This window comes from Acomys russatus, chromosome 10, assembly GCF_903995435.1.
Source record: "Acomys russatus chromosome 10, mAcoRus1.1, whole genome shotgun sequence".
NCBI classification, from domain to species: domain Eukaryota; kingdom Metazoa; phylum Chordata; class Mammalia; order Rodentia; family Muridae; genus Acomys; species Acomys russatus.
In genome coordinates, this window is record NC_067146.1 from 19,686,631 (window position 1) to 19,705,235 (window position 18,605).

The 18,605-nt window shown below is 41.7% G+C and overlaps 1 protein-coding gene across 1 annotated transcript in view; it reads right to left on the minus strand.

Moving 5' to 3' along the window:
• Positions 1-18,605, minus strand: part of Cped1 (cadherin like and PC-esterase domain containing 1) — a 279,328-nt gene that overhangs the window by 32,556 nt on the left and 228,167 nt on the right. Inside the window, exons 16-17 of the mRNA XM_051151876.1 lie at positions 10,516-10,633; positions 3,002-3,138 (exon numbers count right to left, since the gene is read on the minus strand). Coding sequence (XP_051007833.1) covers positions 3,002-3,138; positions 10,516-10,633 — 255 coding nt within the window. The remainder of the gene's footprint in view (positions 1-3,001; positions 3,139-10,515; positions 10,634-18,605) is intronic.

Genomic DNA, 18,605 nt, shown 5'->3' on the forward strand with positions numbered 1-18,605 from the left:
AGAACTTTGTAAGTGATCTGTGGGACTCGGCCCTGCAGTTCCTTTTTAGGTGTGACAGACAGCGTGACAGTGTTTCTCAGACAAGCAGCAGGATTAGTAGACAAACTTGAAGATCCCACTTTATCAACTGGGATCGAGGCTTAGCTCAGATTTCCTGATTGCCGGCCTGAGGGTCTTCCTACTTCATTTCTAGCTTGCTATTATAGTGCATGTGTGAAATGAGTTTCCGAACAGCACTGCTAATGTAATATTTAGCATGGCTACAGTCTTCTTGCGTGTTTGACATGGTAGAAAGAGGCACAAAGTCATCATTTCCTGTAATTTAAAATTTTATATTCCTCATTTTCCTATTTTGTATGTATGTAGTATAAGTGTGGTTATCTGTTTTGTGTATGTGCACATGTGTATGTGTGCAGAGGCCAGAGGCTGATGTCTAATGTCTTCCTCTACCTCACCTTCACCTTATTATGTCTTCCCTCTTACCTGTTTGTTACATCTAGAGATTTTCCATATACACAAGCAGGTTAGTGTGTCTATGTTAGTTTTTATACTGATGAGACAGTTTAATATATAATCTACATTTGCATTTTCTCCCAATGTTGCCTTTTGAAATTTCATTAAATGACTTCTGTCTCCCTGGCACTTATGTCCTTCTGTTACAGTGCCCATACCAATCTTTCTGATTCTGGTTATGTCACTTCTTTGCTCCAAATGGAGAGTGCTTAACCAATGTATATAACGACTGTATAAAAACAAAGTCAGCACTCTGGTAAACACATCAGAGTCTATAGGGACAATGCCAGTGTGGAGGCAGGTGTGAACTGAGTGTCCTGATGGCATCACCTGAGATGAAGAGAGCTCTGTGGTAAGCCCTCTGTGCTAGGCTGCCAGCCAGCAGGCCTCTGCTCAAGTCACCTGTACATGAGCTTTCGTTTTCTCATTTTATAATAACACACCTTTCTTAATAACACGAACGAAAGCATCCCCCTTTCACTGTGCCTTGTAGAGTTGCTAACCACCAGCTTTGTAACCAGCTGATTCAATGCTATGGACCGTTAATGACTAACGAGAACTCATATGTCAACACAGTAAACCCCATTGTGATGGTGTGGGGTGGAGCTATGGGGAGGTGATAAGTTTAGGCTAGGTGCTGAAGGTGATGCCTTTATGATGGTGTGTTCTCTGCACACGAAGAGGGTGTGATCTCAGCACTTTTTCTGTCATATATGGACACAGGAAGGCAATCACCAGAACCTAGCAGTGACCTCAGACTCCCCAGCCCAGAAACGTGTCTGTTTGAATCACCCAGCCGATAGTAACTTTAGCTTTCTAAGGAGGTGATCCATCCATAATGGTGGGGTCCACTCATATTTACTTTTCATTTGACAAGTAGAGAAAATGAGCCTGAGAAACAAAGACACACAGTTCAGCGGTGTATTTGTACCTACTGCTTTTCAGGTCAACAGACTGCTACATGTTCTTGGAATTGTGCCCAGTCGTCTGGAGTCTGAGGCTAGAATGGAATTTTGGGTATAGAGACATCAGGCTGGTGTGACAAGGGTGACTGCCACTGTTATATTGCCTCTTCAGTTCTAAGATGCATTATCCACGTTGGTGTTTACAGATGCAGTCATGGAGGGTCATGAATTTTATCAGCAGATCCCATCTCCATTTCCTAAGTTGACAATACACACAATATCTACTTCATAGAGCCATAATTAAGAATAATTGATATGTTTATTTATTCAGCAAATATTGATTGATTGATGCAGGCGATGAAAACCAGGGTCTTTGCAAATTTTAAGTTCATACTTTACCACAGAGCTCCAACTCCACTTCTACTAATATTCATCGAATGATTACACTGTATCACAAGTTGTTTTCATCATTGAGGCTGTTCCAGTGAATCAAGCACACCCCTTCCCCTAAGGAAGCTCAGAGCCTGGTGGGTTTTAAGATATGAGAGTTTCTTACTGTTTCTTACACAGGAAACAAAAAAGGTTCAGTTAATATTGTTGAGAACAAGCTTCAAAATCATTGCTTTCTGGCCCTCTACCTTAAAATGAACTAGTATCACTTCTTAATTATTGAGAATGTTCTCATCTCGAGCACTGCTCTACTTCTGTTGAAAGGAAGAACACATTTATCTTTCTGCTCTAGACCTCCCCTGTTCACATTCTTCTTAAGCTAATTACACACAGAAAATTTGGCATGCATTCCATACTATGCTGTTTTTAAAAGCAGCCTTTGAAATGGGCCGACCCATATGCGAGAGCTTACACATGGTACATGAGGATAAGTCCATCTGATAAAACGTGCTTTGAAAATCTGGTTAAAATTACTTACTTGATGTCAACCGAACATCCCCGGCTATGTGCCAATTTCGCATGTCTGCGGCCTCTACCTAGTCAGAGCATGCCTAGCAAGTAGAAACTGCATAGCCAAGAAATCAGCTTAGGAGCCTCAACAGAGGGCAAGTCAGCCTGGAGAGGTCCACGTGAGACCTGGCCAGGAATGTGAGAAAAGGTCAGCAAGGTTAGAGTGTAAACACAGCACCATGCACTTGGTAAGTTCTAGAAGGGAGTCTAGCATGCAGGAGCATTTTGGCTTCTTGCACTGAGCTACAGATGTCTGTTTCAGCAGTGATGTCTGCTGGAGCTACAGGTGATGAGACCAGCTGCTCTAAGTCACCAACCATGTGCTGACATGACAAGCTCCTACCAATTTGTGCTGCAAAACCAGCATGGAATTGGGTCAGCACAGCACATGATTTTAATATCCTCCATCTGTCAGATAGACTGATTTGAAGGAAAATGAACTTTGTGAGCAAGAGTTATTAAAGATCTTCTGTGATAACATCTGTTCACGATCCAAAAAGCCAAGTGACATAAAGTTAGTTTTTCTCTAAGTGCAAGAGGGCAGAAGCTGGTCTAGCAACTGTCTGGCTTCAGAGACACAGATGGCAGGAATACCAGGCTTTCTGGCTGAATGCAAAACCTACCTTCCTTCCTTGCAGGCACTTTTGAAGCTCAGGCTTGGTTAGGGTGTCATGTTGGCAGTTGTGTGGTTGCCAGGTTATTTCTCTCCAGTCACAGGTCCTGTTGTCTGAACAACTAAGGCAAGGCACAATCCACTGGCCTGGAATACACAGCAAGACTTCGTTAGGTTCAGCATCTACTGGGGAAGCAACACTTTGCAAGTATAGAACTCAATGTTGCACAACTATGGAAACTAAAATTATTCTTATGTAATAAATCCAGTGGGGAACCGCATGGCCTTCTGTCAATCAAGCAGAAGAGCAACACGATGTCCTGTCATGAAATAACACAGTCCATGCTGCAGTAAGAAGTGAGTTTCGTCTCACGCCACCACTTAACTACAAAGGAAACAGGTGATTGCCTGATACTCAACCATTAACTTGCTTTCGATCTTCAACAGGACTAAAGTTGTTTGGGAATCATCCACACTGCCAGCGGGCCTTGAACATTTTCAACCTAACACATGACCAGGTCACCAGTACACTTACAGACATATTCCTTGTGCTCCAGAAATTCAGATACAAGTGAGATATACCAGAATTTTGATAATTTATAAATTTCAAGACTGGTTATTATTCCTTCATTTGACTAATGGTGCTCAGGGTGTGGATATTTTCATATTATTAGATACGTCCTGTTAGTTTCCTCATAACGTGGACGGAATGAGTAGTGTTTGAATAAGTTTAGTGTGAAGATGACAGAGTTTTGTTGATTTGGGATTAATAAAAACTAAACAGCAACAACAACAAAACCCCAAAACTATTTATTAATTTTGTGGGGGATGCTCTGTAGATGGAGGTTGCCAACAACTGTTGGGAAGTGTTTTTTTCCTCGCACCATGTTGAGGCAAAAGGTTCTCATTTGTTTGTAATTTCCACTGCTGCGTTGCCTACTCCAGGATCGCTGGCTCGGAAGCTTCTGGGAGATTGTGCTATCTTCACCTCTCTTCTTCCCATAGGCGGTCCAGACCTGGCTCCAGGGATTGAGCTCTATTGGTTAGGCTTACACATCTAGCTCTTGTACCCTCAGAGCCACTGGTACTGTCCAGCTTCAAGGAACATGTTTAAATAAAACTTTCTACTTCTTCCGTGTCTGATTTGTGGTGCTGTTTGCAAAGTCTCTGGTGTGATATGAATCACAGTGGGAAGATTTCCAACCTTCAGGATGTGAATATAGTACCTATTATATTCATGACCTCACGGTGTCAGGGATGTGTATGTGAGGGTTGGTGTGCGCCGAAAAGGCTGTAAATAATAAAGTATAAAATGAATATAGTTCATAGCTTTTACAGATCTGCCATAGAAAGGGAAAAAAGTGTCAGCATGTTAAGATAAAGGAGCTGGGAGGGAAAAAATAAAAGGAAAAGGGACACGAGGAAGTTATGAATTGCAAGAAAGGGGAATGTGCATCTGGGTACCTTAGCAGGCACGGTGTTGACCGAAGCAGGCACAGGGGTACCCTTAGGAGGCACACGGCACACAGCACTAACATTTCACAGAATGCAGGCTCATATGACCTCCTTGCCATATGCTTTCTTTTCTGTGTTGTGTTAAATGTAAAGAGAATTCTAGAAAGGGGTCTTATCTGATGCCCACCCACGAGTACTTTCAGTTGCATGAATGGTCACCATCACCACACTGCTCCTTGTGCAAGCCTCTGTATTGTAGCTTCAGACACCAAGGGTCCATCCGATGAAGTGTTAGTGTTAGGGTGCTATAACATAAAAATGTCACTGGAATACAAAAATAGTGAGTACTTATACATGCCAGTTGTATTAAGAGGTTTAACACATTAACTTTAACCCTCCAAACTGCTTTGCCGCCTCTCCAGTTGGAATTCTGTTAGGTGAATCCTTGGTTGATTTTCACCGAAGAGGCAGTGGACTGAGGACTTGATCTGACCAAGCCAGAGACCACACGTTTAATTATAATGGTAAATATAAGAGAAAAAAAGCATTGCTATTCAGATCTGAAATGTTCCATTTACATGTTAGAGATCACAGTAAGCAAAATTGAGTAGCAATATCTGTGATGGTGAAATAACTTGGGCTACAGAGATGCACACATCTCCAGGCTCTTCCTCCTCCAGCCTGCTTGGGCAACTAAATGTTGATTCATATCTCCCCCAGTAAGCTCTTTAAAATTCTTGTGCACACTGGTGCAACATTAAGTATGAGACTTAACCATCTATATTTTTTAAAACTGCTTTCAGATGCTTCCATGGCACAGCCAAGGTTGCAGCTCACTGTCTCAATTGGACAAATGACTTAATATTTTTATTATTAAATTTACTACTTTATAAGGAAAGTATGCATAGCACCTGCCATGGAGCCTGGCACTGAGCTGCTCATAAGTAGATTTTAGTCCTGTGTCCTGACCACAAATATGCCATGGTGGGTTCATAACAAAGTGAAAACAGAAAGCTCTTAAAATGTCTACAGGACTTAAGATGTCTACAGGACTTTCCTGAGAGATGAGATTCAGAAGTATTAAATGTATGATAGTTTGTGAATAGCAAAGGGATGAGCCTGGTAGGAGTGAGACAGCACTGACTGGCCTCCATACAGACTACATACACTGGGAAAGTGTGGGTCTGCCAGGTGAAGGCTGTTTTCTTCAGTGTGCAGCATGTAGACAGACAGATAGATAGATAGATAAGCAGACAGACAGACATACAGACAGACAGATGGGTTCTACTGCTCAAAGTCAGCAGAAGAAGGGGACATAGAGGGTTTCAAACGGCAAGGGAAGAGGTTTGCTTCCAGAGGATGCACAGATTGCCCGAGGATGGAGTCGGGAGGAAACTCAGAGATGGCTGTCATCACACTGTTGTTTAACATATGAAGTAAACAGAAGTGTCAAGAAATAAGTGAATTTAATCCCAGAGCTGGACCATGATTAGGAAATCTCCGTTTACTTGGTTCTGATACCACGTTAGGCCAGATTAGCCCAAACCATCAGTTGAAAATGACACACTCGACCCAATAAGTCTCTTTAGGAGAACCCCGTTATCTGGTTGTCTTAATGATTTTTTTCTTTGTTTCTAAGAAGTTGGATTTAGAGGCTGGAGAGAAGGTAGAGAACCTGAGTTCAGTTCCCAGCACTCGCATGATGGCTTACAAACATTTGTAACTCAAGTTCATGTCTCCACAGACAGTAGGTGTATACATGGTGCATATCTACATGGGAAAAAACACTTGTACACATGAAATAAAGTAACTAAAAATTTTCCAAGTTGCATTTACTCACTGGGTACATGTACTGGTAAAGACTGTGGTTGATAGTTTTCTGATAGGATGACAGTATGCTGGGGAAGTATCTCATTTGTTTGTTTATTTTATGTATTTATTTATTTATAATCAGATCCCTGTATATCTGTAAGCATCATGTATCCAGAACATGCTCAGTTCCTAAGCTTTGTTGATGACTAACTTTCCACAAACTGAGACCCTCTGTGGCTACTTCCATTATGAAGAAAAGGTGGGCAGCTGTAAAAACAAAAAACAAAACACAAAAACAAAAAAACCCACCTCACTCAAATGTGGATGAAATTAGTTTTGGGGCTTTAAGTTTTACATACATAAGAAGGCTTGATTTGGTATCTGCAAACTTGGCCCCTATGTCACACACTACTATATATTTATGCAGCCATGACTTTCTCTATTTTTGAATCAGTTAGAAAAGCCTTTTATTTGCTGTGAGTTGAAGCAGCCATCTGTATAACATCTGTAGTACTGGGATTCTTGACATTTTAACTAACACCAGCTCTTAACTAAAATTGTCCGAAAAGGAGGGGTATAAACCCTGCATTATATATTTAAACACTGAATGAATCAAAGCTGTGACTTCTAAAATTAAGTATGACATGTATTTTAAGTAATGACATTCTGAGGAACAAAACTGTCTTTTAGAGACACTTATTTTTTTTTATGTAATTTGAGCTCTGTGATGAATGCAGATGAGGATCATCTGATTGAGTGAATCATATTGGATGGCGTCACCAGTGGATATAAAATCCTGTAAATACTAATTTCTGTTGCACAATCTCATAAAATGAAACAATTTTTAGTGAATAAAAAAACATACCTAATACATATTAGAAGTACTAGCATTTTTTTCATGTTTTATCACTAAAACTAAGTTATAGAGAAATCTTTTCATTTTTTATGTATTATGACAAATAAAAATTTTTTTAGTTCTTATTTAATTATTATTTGTTGGCAAAATGTTCTTGTGGCCTGTGCACAGTTCATCCTTGTTCATTCAAATGCTGGTTTCTCCATCCCATTCTCTGGATCAATCCAGACCTTTCATTATGATGTTTATTCTACCTATCTCCTGTTTCAAATTTGTGTAAACATGTCACCATTTATTCTCTGTGTTGCCAATAAAATAAACTAGCCAATGCTGAGCAATAGCAGAGAATAGGGTGGGACATCCTGATCCAGTGAGGGGAGGAGAAAGACCAGGAAAGGAGGGTGGAGTCATGTGAAGAAGACTGGGAAACACCAGGAGAAATGAACCAGGCCTAGGAGATGATTTTAAAGTATGATTTAAAAGTATAAAGTGGGAAATCAGAATGGGAGGAAACTATACTAGCATGGCGGTTTAGGATAGAGTAATTAATGCAAAATATTGTGTTATAGGCTAATTAAATAGATCTGGTCTCTCTGTGTGGTTATTTGGGTATATAAACTGGGTAAGGAGTAACCGCTGATATTACTAAAATAATAATTCAATATTAATATTCTTTGAACAATCATTGTACACATGCTTCCTTTCTCCAAATTAGAAGAATTACTTTTATTTTATTAAGCAATTATTAACTTATTTCCATGGTGATAGAAATTACTTTAGAAATGAAAGAGAAATAGAGTGATTCAACAGTGTATAAGATCATGTAATAATAATAATAATAGTTATTATTATTATAAAACACAACTTGGCATTTATATTATATGGAAAAAGAATGGGTCCAGTTTTGCTAAATAATTGTAGTACAATATTGACATAACTTTTTGGGGCAGTGAATGTTTAACTAAACACACAGCTGCTCAGCAGATTTCCTTCCAGCATCATCTACCATGACAACATCTCCCTTTAGATGTAGGAAGTCCTGTTATGATGGATGGGCATATCTCTGGGAAAGCACAGTATATTCTAGAAAAATATTGCCTAAACTTTGTCAGTATCTTTGGGTCTGTGGGCCTTTTTGTGCCCCTCCATGTGTATATGTAACCTCTGATTGTGTCATAGATTTCTGTGGAAAGGAAAAAGGCTTAGATCTTAGTTTAGTTCAATAAGCCTATTTTTCATTGTCTAATAGACATTGGAAGATTAATAGGAACAATTTATGTTCTCGAGAAATGTAATCAAGGGAAGCCATCAATAAAAACATACTGCTCTGCACTCCTGACGTCTTAGTACATGCATACTGCAAGATACGCAGATACTCCCGTGCTTATATATTGTGTCCATCATAAAACATGAAAATAAAAAATGATCAGATGCAAAGCAGATGCACATGTATTTCTGTCTTTATTGGCTTCATCTCCAGGGCTGCCCTGTGCTGTTCCTCTTCTTCCTGGCGTTTATCACACCATTCTGGGGGACCACTGGTCTCAGACAGGTCCAGGGAAGAACACACTTGGAAGAGTAGGAAGTGAGCACTATGGTAATTCCATGCCTTGATTGCTTTGGGAATAGAGCCGCTCCCCTGGAAATGTGGTGCAAAGACACTGTTGACTAGAGAGGAGGATATGGCGACAGATGGTAGGAAATGTGGAACAGTGGAACAGTGGGACAAATTGGGGAAGAGCTGGGACTCTCAGAGCAGGATTATCAGCACAAAGTCAGGCAAGGAGGGTGAGAGGTAGGGACAAGATGGGGACGGACTCAAGGGAGGGAGTCTTGCAGTTTCAGGCTATAAAGCACGGCAGTCAGCGTGGGGCCTTCTCTGACGGGATCTGATGGCGCACCAAATCAAGTCTATGCAATTCGGTATCAGAAGACCGGTTCTCTGTGACGCCCTCCGCCATCGGGACGGTCAGACAGAAACGTTCCAGCGCTCAGCTACAGTGACTGCATCCTTCACAGGCTGGAACAAACCGCTGTCTCCAGAGCAGAAACAGGGTCACGAACTTAGAGTGGAAAAGCTTTGTGGTGGTACAAGGAATAGAATTAGGTTGTTTTATGACGGTCATAAATTGTCATCTGATTAGAACAATACCGAACTGGACACATAGGTGTCTACTTGGAAGGCTGAGTCTGTGTCTCCTTTAGCAGGGAGACACAGATCGCAGCACCTGACCCTCCTTAACAAGCGAGTCCCTCCCTGGCTGGAGTTTATTATTTAGAACACGTGTCCGAGACTGGGCCATACCCACGTTTGCTAACTGCGTGCCTAATTGCAATTTGCCCTGCCCATTTGGGAAACACATTTCACGTTCCAGCAGCCGTGTGAAGTTCACGGCAAGGCTAGTGCAGCTGTGTGTGATTTCTCGGGCCTTTCTGAGGAGGGGAGGCCTGGGGTCAGGATGGAGCAGTCACCAGGACAGGTGAGGACCATGTGAGCCGAGCCTTCTTCCCTTTGAACACACCCTCAGCACCAGCCGAGCTTGGCTGCACCCTCCCTGCTGGAAGAAGATTGAGAGGAGAGTGATGTCGGAGAACTGTCTCCTGCAGGCCTGATCATGGCTCAGGCAAGATTTGTAATGCTATAATATGAAATCTTCATATCCCTATTTGTGTAAATGCTCAAAGTATGAGGGCTATTTGTGGTCATTTTCAATGCTTTTTCTACAATGGAAATACATTCTTTAAATCTGGGTATTTATTTCCTACCCACCATGTGTGCATTAGGCGTGGACTATGTATATATGGAGTGAGTTTCTGTATCACAAAAAGGGGGCTGGTGAGATGGCACAGGGGGGTGAGGGCTGGCCTCGGGGCCTGACAGCCTGAACTTGCTCTCAGAGCCTCACATGATGGAAGGAAAGAAATGACTCCTACAGGCTGTCCTTTGCCCTTCATGTGCTCAACACACACACACACACACAAACAAAAATATAATACAAATTAGTGAAAAAAGCCAGCTTCCTGTCCTCATGAAACCAATTATCTTGGGAAGAGTAACACTAAACAATGAATTACATACTTAATTTAATTGCAGAGATTGTGATGCAGGAAACGCACAGAGCTGGGAGATGAGTTAGAAGCTAACCGAAGGCTCCTGGCAGAAGTGACCTCTGACCTCTGGTCTGTGATTTCTAGATGGCAATGCGTTAGGAATGAAGCATGCAAAGGGCCTGACTAATCAGATGTTTCAAATATCAAAACAGTGCATTGACATTTATCGTATGGCTTGATGTTCATAAGTGAGTGAAAAGGCAAAAAGCTTCGTTTAAAACAAGGGCCACTTTAACATGTACTTGTACACTAAGAGATGTGTGTTAGAAGGAAGGTACCCAGGTAGTCACCTTTAGTGTCCCCAGATGGACAACTCTTTATTTCAGGCTGGGAAATGGCTTCAATGTAGTCTGAAGAAATAGGCTGCAACCCACAGGTTTCTTCTGGGTGAATCAATAAACCGCAATCCTGCATTAAAAAAAAAAAAAAATCTGTCATCACCATTAACAGATCACATGATAAGAAACCTAAACAATAATATACAAAGCAGAGCCTGGGCCAGCCAGCCTAGCCTACTTGGCGGGTTCCAGGCCACGGAAGTACCTTGCCTCAAAAACGGGACTGACTCCTGAGGCTTTTCTTTGGCATCTGCATGCACGTGGCTGCACACACACGCACACACATACACCTATAAATACAGCATTTCCTCATTCACACACACACACACACACACACACACACAGACAGACAGACAGACAGACAGAATTTCTGTGAGAAATAACCTTTAAGGATGATAGGCGTACAAAGCCAGTGGGTGTTAGACAAGGATGCTTCTCCCCCAGGTTGGGTGTACTGTGTGCACATTTTATGAAATAAAATAATGGAGAGTCACATTGGAAAGAGCTCACTGCACTTGGGAAGTTTAGATCTAGCCATATCATGAACTGTCTGTGATATCAAGTCACGTGATCCAGCTTTCTCATTGCAGCTGTAGAAAGAGGAGGAGGAGAGGCAGAAATTGCATCACACATTCCCCAGGCCTGTGGCTGGCTGTCCTAGCTGCCTGCGAAACAGCTGCCCTTATTTCCTTCCTCTTTCCCGGCTGCTTGTTTTGTTGTGGTACATAGCTGTGCGCACCACGCTTAAAACAAATCTATTCCCAAGCATTTTTTGTAGATAAAAGTGGTAATGGGCACAGCTGTTGTCTAAGAACTGTACATGAATTTCAGGTGTGAGATTCTGAAAAAGGCTTATGACCCCAGGAAACATTTCCCCTGTCACTCTGCGGCTCCTTTTGCTTCGTATACTTATGTGAGATAACAGAATAAGTAGCCTTCTTGTGTCATGAGGCAACTGGGAGTGGAAAAGTTGTAGATGACACAGTGGCTGCACTTCTGCAGATTTCACAATAAAAGAAAAAAAAAAACCATAGAAGAAATCTAACTGACAGAGAGCATAGTTGGGTTAAAATCTACTTGGACCTCCAGTTAGACCAGCACCATTTGTTGAAGATGCTATCTTTTTTCCATTGAATACATTTGGGTTCTTTGTCAAAAATCCAGTGACCAAATGTGTGTGGATTCATCTCTGGGTCTCCAATTCGATTCCGTTGATCCACCGGCCTATTGCTGTGTGAGTACCATGCTGTGTTAATTACTGTTGTTCTATAGTAGAGCTTGAGATCAGGTATGGAGATTCCTCCGGAGGATCTTTTATTGTATAGGCCACGTCCTCTTGATGGGGAGGCTGGTGGCACTCAGAGGAAGGATAGCAGGCTACCAAGAAGAGACTTGATACCCTATGAGCATATACAGGGGGAGGAGGTCCCCCTCAGTCACAGACATAGGGGAGGGGAGTAGAGAGAAAGCGGGAGAGAGGGAGGAATGGGAGGATACAAAGAATGGGCTAACAATTGAGATGTAATATGAATACATTAATAAAATATTTTTAAAAATCTACTTGGATTTCACTTGTCCTTACTTTTCTCTCTGGAAGAGAAAGTTGATAGCAGGCAGCCTTGTTTATCTTAGGAAACGGAGTGACTGCTTCTGTGAGTGGAATTGCTGAGAAATCTGTGCTTTTGTGATGTGAAATTTCTTCTGCTGTAAACACACACACACACACTCACACAGACACACACACACACACACCAATTTCTAATGAGTTTAAATTTACGTTTACTTATTTGGGAGGGGTCATATGGATGTGCATGTCATAGGGCACGTGTGGAGGCCAGAGGACAACTTCCTGCCGGGAGGTGGGATGAATTGAGGGAATTGGTTTCCTTCTTCAACCATGTGCGTCCCCAGGAATCATGACTGCAATGCCTTCCTTACCTGTTGAGCCATCTCAATGGCCCCCGGAGTTTGTTCTTGCTCTGCTTTTTTTTTTTTTTTTTTTGGCTCCCTGCCTTTCAGGGCAGGGTTGTGGTAGCTATCATGTGACACGAGGGAAAGTCCAGAGCTGTGATGATAAAGTTCAGATTTCCTTCATCTGCAGCCTTTGCTGCTTTTTTGGCATTTGTGTTTTTACATGTTTTGACACATGAGAGGAAAGGAGTGCTTGCTTAAGTTACTTACTAGCAGTCAGGTTGTACACACAAAACAGCCACGTGTGATCCTTAAAATTACCATCCCCAAGTCTGTTCTGTACCCTTTAAGCCCCCCAGGAGCTCATGGCAGCTCTGGTTTCTAGGTCAGACCTCCTATCAGCTTCTCTTCACTTTCCCAGGCACTCAATTAATCCCCACACCTTCGCTTTGACTATATTGCTCTGACTTAATTATTTTCTCTCTTGACTTCCGCTGTGCCATGTGGACCGGTCCATTTATGTTCATTTACTGTTGGGATTGCTTGGACCTTTGTGTGGATCTCTTTTGCCAGCCCTACTGCTGGCCCGAGCCTCCATTTCCTGCGTTGTTGCTAAACATGGTTCCCAGAGGCAAATCCTACTCACTTTCCTTTCTGCCTGGTCCCATTTGCTAGACTTCATGGCATGTACTTTATTTACTTGGCACAAATAAATGTTTCCTTGTCCAGGGCAGCATCTCTCGCTATTGCTTCTGTGCCTAGACACACACACACACAGAGACACACAGAGCTATTTGCTCCATCACCTGCCTAACTCCTGCTCACCCTCCACTTGTGTCTTCTGTCTGCACCTCTTCATCAGAGCTGACTCTGATGCTCCAATGTTGGGTGTATACAAAACTACTCTTTTCTTATTGTGCTATAGTCATTTTTTTTTTTTTTTTTTTTTTTTTTATCATTTAACCTCTTGTGAGGACAGAAAGCCTGACTTCCATGTTTATAGCTTCTGTCTTTACAGCACGTCACCAGGAACCTAGCAGATATGCAAGTGACACTGCTAAGCTGTAGATGCACTCTGAGGGACACAGAAGGCCGGTGTGTGCTTGTGGCCTCAGAGCAGCAATCATGGTAGTGTCTTTCAATCATGAAGAGAAAAGACCCAAAGCTTAACTGCTGGTATCTTATCTTGGGGTCTTTTAAAAAGTTTTATTTTTAAGAACTTCCATTTCTTTCATTTAGAACATGTCCTAAAAGGTGACCCCAAATTATAGAACATAACAAAACTTAAATGGCACTTAGAATATTATTGAGGAATATTGCTTAAATCATTAGAAAATGATAGGTTCTGACATAAACAAGGCAAATTTTACTTTTTCTGAAAAAATCCATCATAAGGATCTTCTGAGAAACTTTCAAGATGCTGTTTAAGATGGGATATTGTACTGTAAAAAATTAAAGTATTTAGGTTTCAAGATTGCCAGGCTATTCTGTGAAAATCAATGTATGATTTTTATTTTGAAGCATTTATTTCTTTTTGGCAAGAAGATGGTTCTCTTAAACACATACTGAAAAATAAAATCATATGTCTTGGGTTGAATGTTGCTCAAATTTATGATCCTTATTAAGGAAAACTACCCATAAAATAGAGTAACGTGGTGCAATACTTAAATAAATATAACCATTTATGCATTTAGGATATGTGGTGTTCTATTGTTATAGAAGTTCCATATTCACAAATATGAGGAGAGACATTAGGAAAAGCATACTTAATCAATGTGCATTGAGTAACCTTTCTGTCCTGTGAATACTGGATGGATATCAGTTGATGATGACTTGTTAGTTCGAGGTCTAAGATGCCCTCCTCATGAAAAAAAACAAAAAAACAAAAAACAACAATAAAAACACCACCAACAAAAACTTCATGTCCTCCGGCATAAAACTGAGTCGTAGCATTAACAACAACGATAGCTGAAATCACTGTGCATTCTTAGCAGCTTCTGCACACCCGCCCTCATATTAGGTGACTTACAAATGCTATCTTTTTTTTTCCCCCTTGTGGCAGCTCATCAATTTAAAGAGAGGAGAAATGCTATGGGAGGTAGGATTCAAACTCAGGTCTGCCTCCCTCTCAAACTCAGCTTCCTCATCTCAGAATCTTGATAATACCCCCCAAAATTGAGCAAGGCACTCCTTTTGTTGTCTGCCTTGAGGCTTTGTGGGGAAAGTCCGGTACTGTCTCTGTTTTGCTGAGCCCCAGCAGGAATTTGTTTGGTTAGGATTTAACTATACATCGTCTGGGTTTGGTGTACATTAATTTAAAATGTGAGTCTGTGGCAACAACGATGTGATTCTTTAGCATGATCGTGGACATGTGATAATCATTGAAGTAGGCTCCCAGTTGAAAATAATGTCAACGTATGATATCAGTGAAATTAGATTCATTTAAGGATAGGTCCTGATGCCAGCTAAAAAGCCTTCAGAATGAAGATCAATAAGAAATAAAAGTGGTCATGTCTTTCAAAGAAGCTGGCAGGCTACAGTTCCAGGCTGCCAGACAAGACGTGCCCATTGGGGCAATAGGAACATGAAGAGGGTAGCCAACCATTTTGGGCTTACATTTGAGGCTTGCTCCACAGAAGAGAATTCATTCATGGGACTGTTACCCTATTCCAAAACCCAAGGCTTGGGGAGAAGGACTAAGGAGGAGCCTACTACTGCTGTATTGCTAAATCCATATGTTGTCAAATTGATATGTGTACACACACACACACACACACACACACACACACACACACACACACACATGCTTCTACCCATCGATTAGTGTTGTCCTCAACCTTGGCCAGAGGTGCTTCTCTCTAGTGGGTCACAATTAATGCAGAGACTGATAACTGGTCAAAAGGCTGAGAATAAGTGACAACTGAATACAGTCAGCTCTAACTGGCACATCTTTGTCACATCCCCTCCTAAAGCTCAGGGAACATCACAGGAGAGAAGGCAGAGAGAACGCAGTAGGCAGAAAGTTGGGCAGAGTGCTGTGAAATGCTGTCTTCTGGACACAGCATGCCCGTGGCATTCATGAATTCACTGTAAGTATGGTTCCCTCAACTAGATCATTTGAATACACCCAGTGAAGACCCATCCCAGAGCGTGAGGTTACTGTGCTTCTTCCCTAAGCAAGTGCGAATGAGAACGTGGTCCAACATTGTATTATGACAGTATTCTAAGTTCCCAAAAAATTCCAGAGGATGAACAACTGAAACAAATTACAAGCAGATGAATTCACTATTTTCCATTAGATATATTAATATGACACCCATATTTGGAATATTTCTTTATATTTCTCATGCATTCCACATCTTTGAAAGTAATTACGACATTTTATTTTCAACTTAGACCTCAAATCAGCTGAGATGGGGCCATTGTGGTCCTGAGTGCTGAGGGCCACTCTGAAAAGCACCCTGTCATCTTGACTGAGAAACATACGCGTGCCTCTGGGCTTTGTAGAATTTAGACTGGAAAATCTGGGGATGTGGGGCTTGTGAATGACTAACGCTCCCCACTTCCAGGGGTCTAGAAACCCCGAGGAGAGCAGCCTTTATTGTGGTCGCTTGGCACTTTTGGTTTTGGTTCCAGCTGGAATCCAGAAGGGTAGATACAAAGGCAAATGAGAAGGAAAACTGAATTTATATGTTTGGATAACTGAAAATGCTCAGCCCTTTGTGATTCGTGAGCACAGCAGCGCAGAGCTGGAACTGAGCGTGCTGCTCTGCATCCTCTTGCACTTTGAAGAGTCTGCATCTGTTTGGGAAAAGTCAGAACAATAACAACAACACAACAACATCAAGGAAAGGTTATTTCCCGTTTCAAAGAGCAAACCTGTCCTTTGTAGATTAAAGCTGAAACAGCAATGACTGGAAATAGCCTGTAGGCCACAGCGATGTTTCTAAAGGCAACTGTAGGCCAATGTGTGCTTACCAGTAATGGTGAGGATAAACATAGCGGATGTTTTCCATATATGAAATAATAATCAGCCCTGCCCAGGAGACATTGATTAGTCACAGTGAAAACACTTGCTTTTATAAGGATTTCAGCTTGGACTTTTCCACTAGCTAATTATGCAGGGAGCAAGCAGACCAGATTGTAGTCTCTGAAAATGTGTCTTTAGTAAGGGACATACTGTCTGAGTTGCATCAGTAGAGATGACTATCTAATAAAACATGCAGTTATACTAACTTTGGGCCATTTAGATATTTTCCATCTGCATTTATCAGGGGAACATACACGCATCTCAACACACCTCTACACATGCACATACAATCCGTGGTCTTGAGACATATAGGACTTTATACTTTAAACTCCTACCAGCAAGATTGGCATTGCCTCGAGTCACAGTGCAGTGCTGATTTTGCCTCCAGAAGCTGAAGGAAGCTGGGATGCCTACCAAAGAGTTAGGGAGCCTCGGAAATTTGTGGACAAATGGATTGAACTAGAAATGATTATAATGAGTGAGTTAACCCAGTGGTATATACTCACTTATAACTAGACACTAGCCCAAGGGGCATGTCCCATGAAAGTCTTCACCTACCAGGAAAGTGGGATAGATGAAAGGATATCCTTTTGGGACTCTAGGTGAGAGAAGTATGCGAGAATGGGGAAATAGAAGGATCCAGAGGGTCCTAGAGACCTACAAGAAGAACATTATGATGGGCAGATCTGGGTCCAGGGGTTCTGCACAAACTGTGACACCAACCAAGGACAATACATGCAGTAAACTTCGAACCCCTACACAGATCTAGCCAAGGAACAGGTCACTCTCTACAGATGAGTGAAGAGTGGGGACTGACTTTCACATGAACTCTGGTGCCCCGTATCTGACCACGCCCCCTTGATGGGGAGGCCTGGTGGCACTCAGAGGAAGGATAGCAGGCTACCACCTAGAGACTTTATACCCTATGATCATATAGAGGGGGAGGAGGTGCCCCTCAGTCACAGTCATAGGGGAGGGGAATAGGGTGAAAGTGAGAGGGAGGGAGGAATGGGAGGATAGAAGGGATGGGATAACAATTGAGATGTAATATGAATGAATTAATAAATAAATTAAAAAAAAAGAGTGAGGGAGCCTCAGGAAGAACAGCACGGGAGCCACCCTGCTACCAGCCTTCATGTCCTATTGGGTGTGTCCCAGATAATATTGACTGGGAGCAGAAGCAATCTTAGCGTATCTTATGATGGAAGCATGAAAACAAAGTGAACATTACACTAAAGCATATACTAGAATCCATTTACTATTTTGTGTGGCTAAAGAGCTAATGGATACCTTGATGACATGGCAAAAGAAGATACCAGGAAACATAAGTAACAGCATTTTCTAGAGATATGACTTGACTTAGACGGAGGCTGTCCTACTTAACATAAATTAGCATATTTGCATGGAGCTGACTAAGAGCAACAAGAAGTGAAGCCATGAAACTTTCTAGGGAAGTCAATTACCCTGACCTCCCGCAAGCCTGGCTTATACCCTTTACGTACTTGGCCCCTGAAATATACCTGACTTCCTGTAATGCTTTAAGCAAAAACTGTACTGTCCTCTAACTAGAATGCAGTCTCAAATGTGTTCTATGCCTGTATAGTAATTAAGGTAAATCTTTCCCCAAATGGTAGTATTTCAAGCACTTCTCTAAAGATCAGTATGAGCTGAGCTGTCCAGAGAGCTCCCTCCATGTTCAAAGGAGGAGTCTTTGTAAATTCTGCCACTGATTTAAACAGTGTAGACAAAGGGCCACTGTGGTCTGGGTCCTACTTCTGGTTGAAAGGGAGTTTTCTTTGAGGTTAGTTTTTATGTTAAGTTTGGAGTAACCTTGATACATAACTTACCTTTTTGTCTCTAGGTCATAGGGTCTACAGTCAGGGGAAACAGAACCAGTAAATTTCCCAGAAATCTTGGTCTTAGAACAGTATCTGGCATACAGAAATTTTTACCTGGTATTATTATTGTGTTATTGTTAATGAAGCATTATGACTGCTGCTGTTTTTCTTTTTGAGTCTGACTTTCTACTTAATACTTAAATGGCTACAAGCTTACAATTAAAAAAAAAACATGTAAGCCAGCAGCTTAAAGAAAACTCACT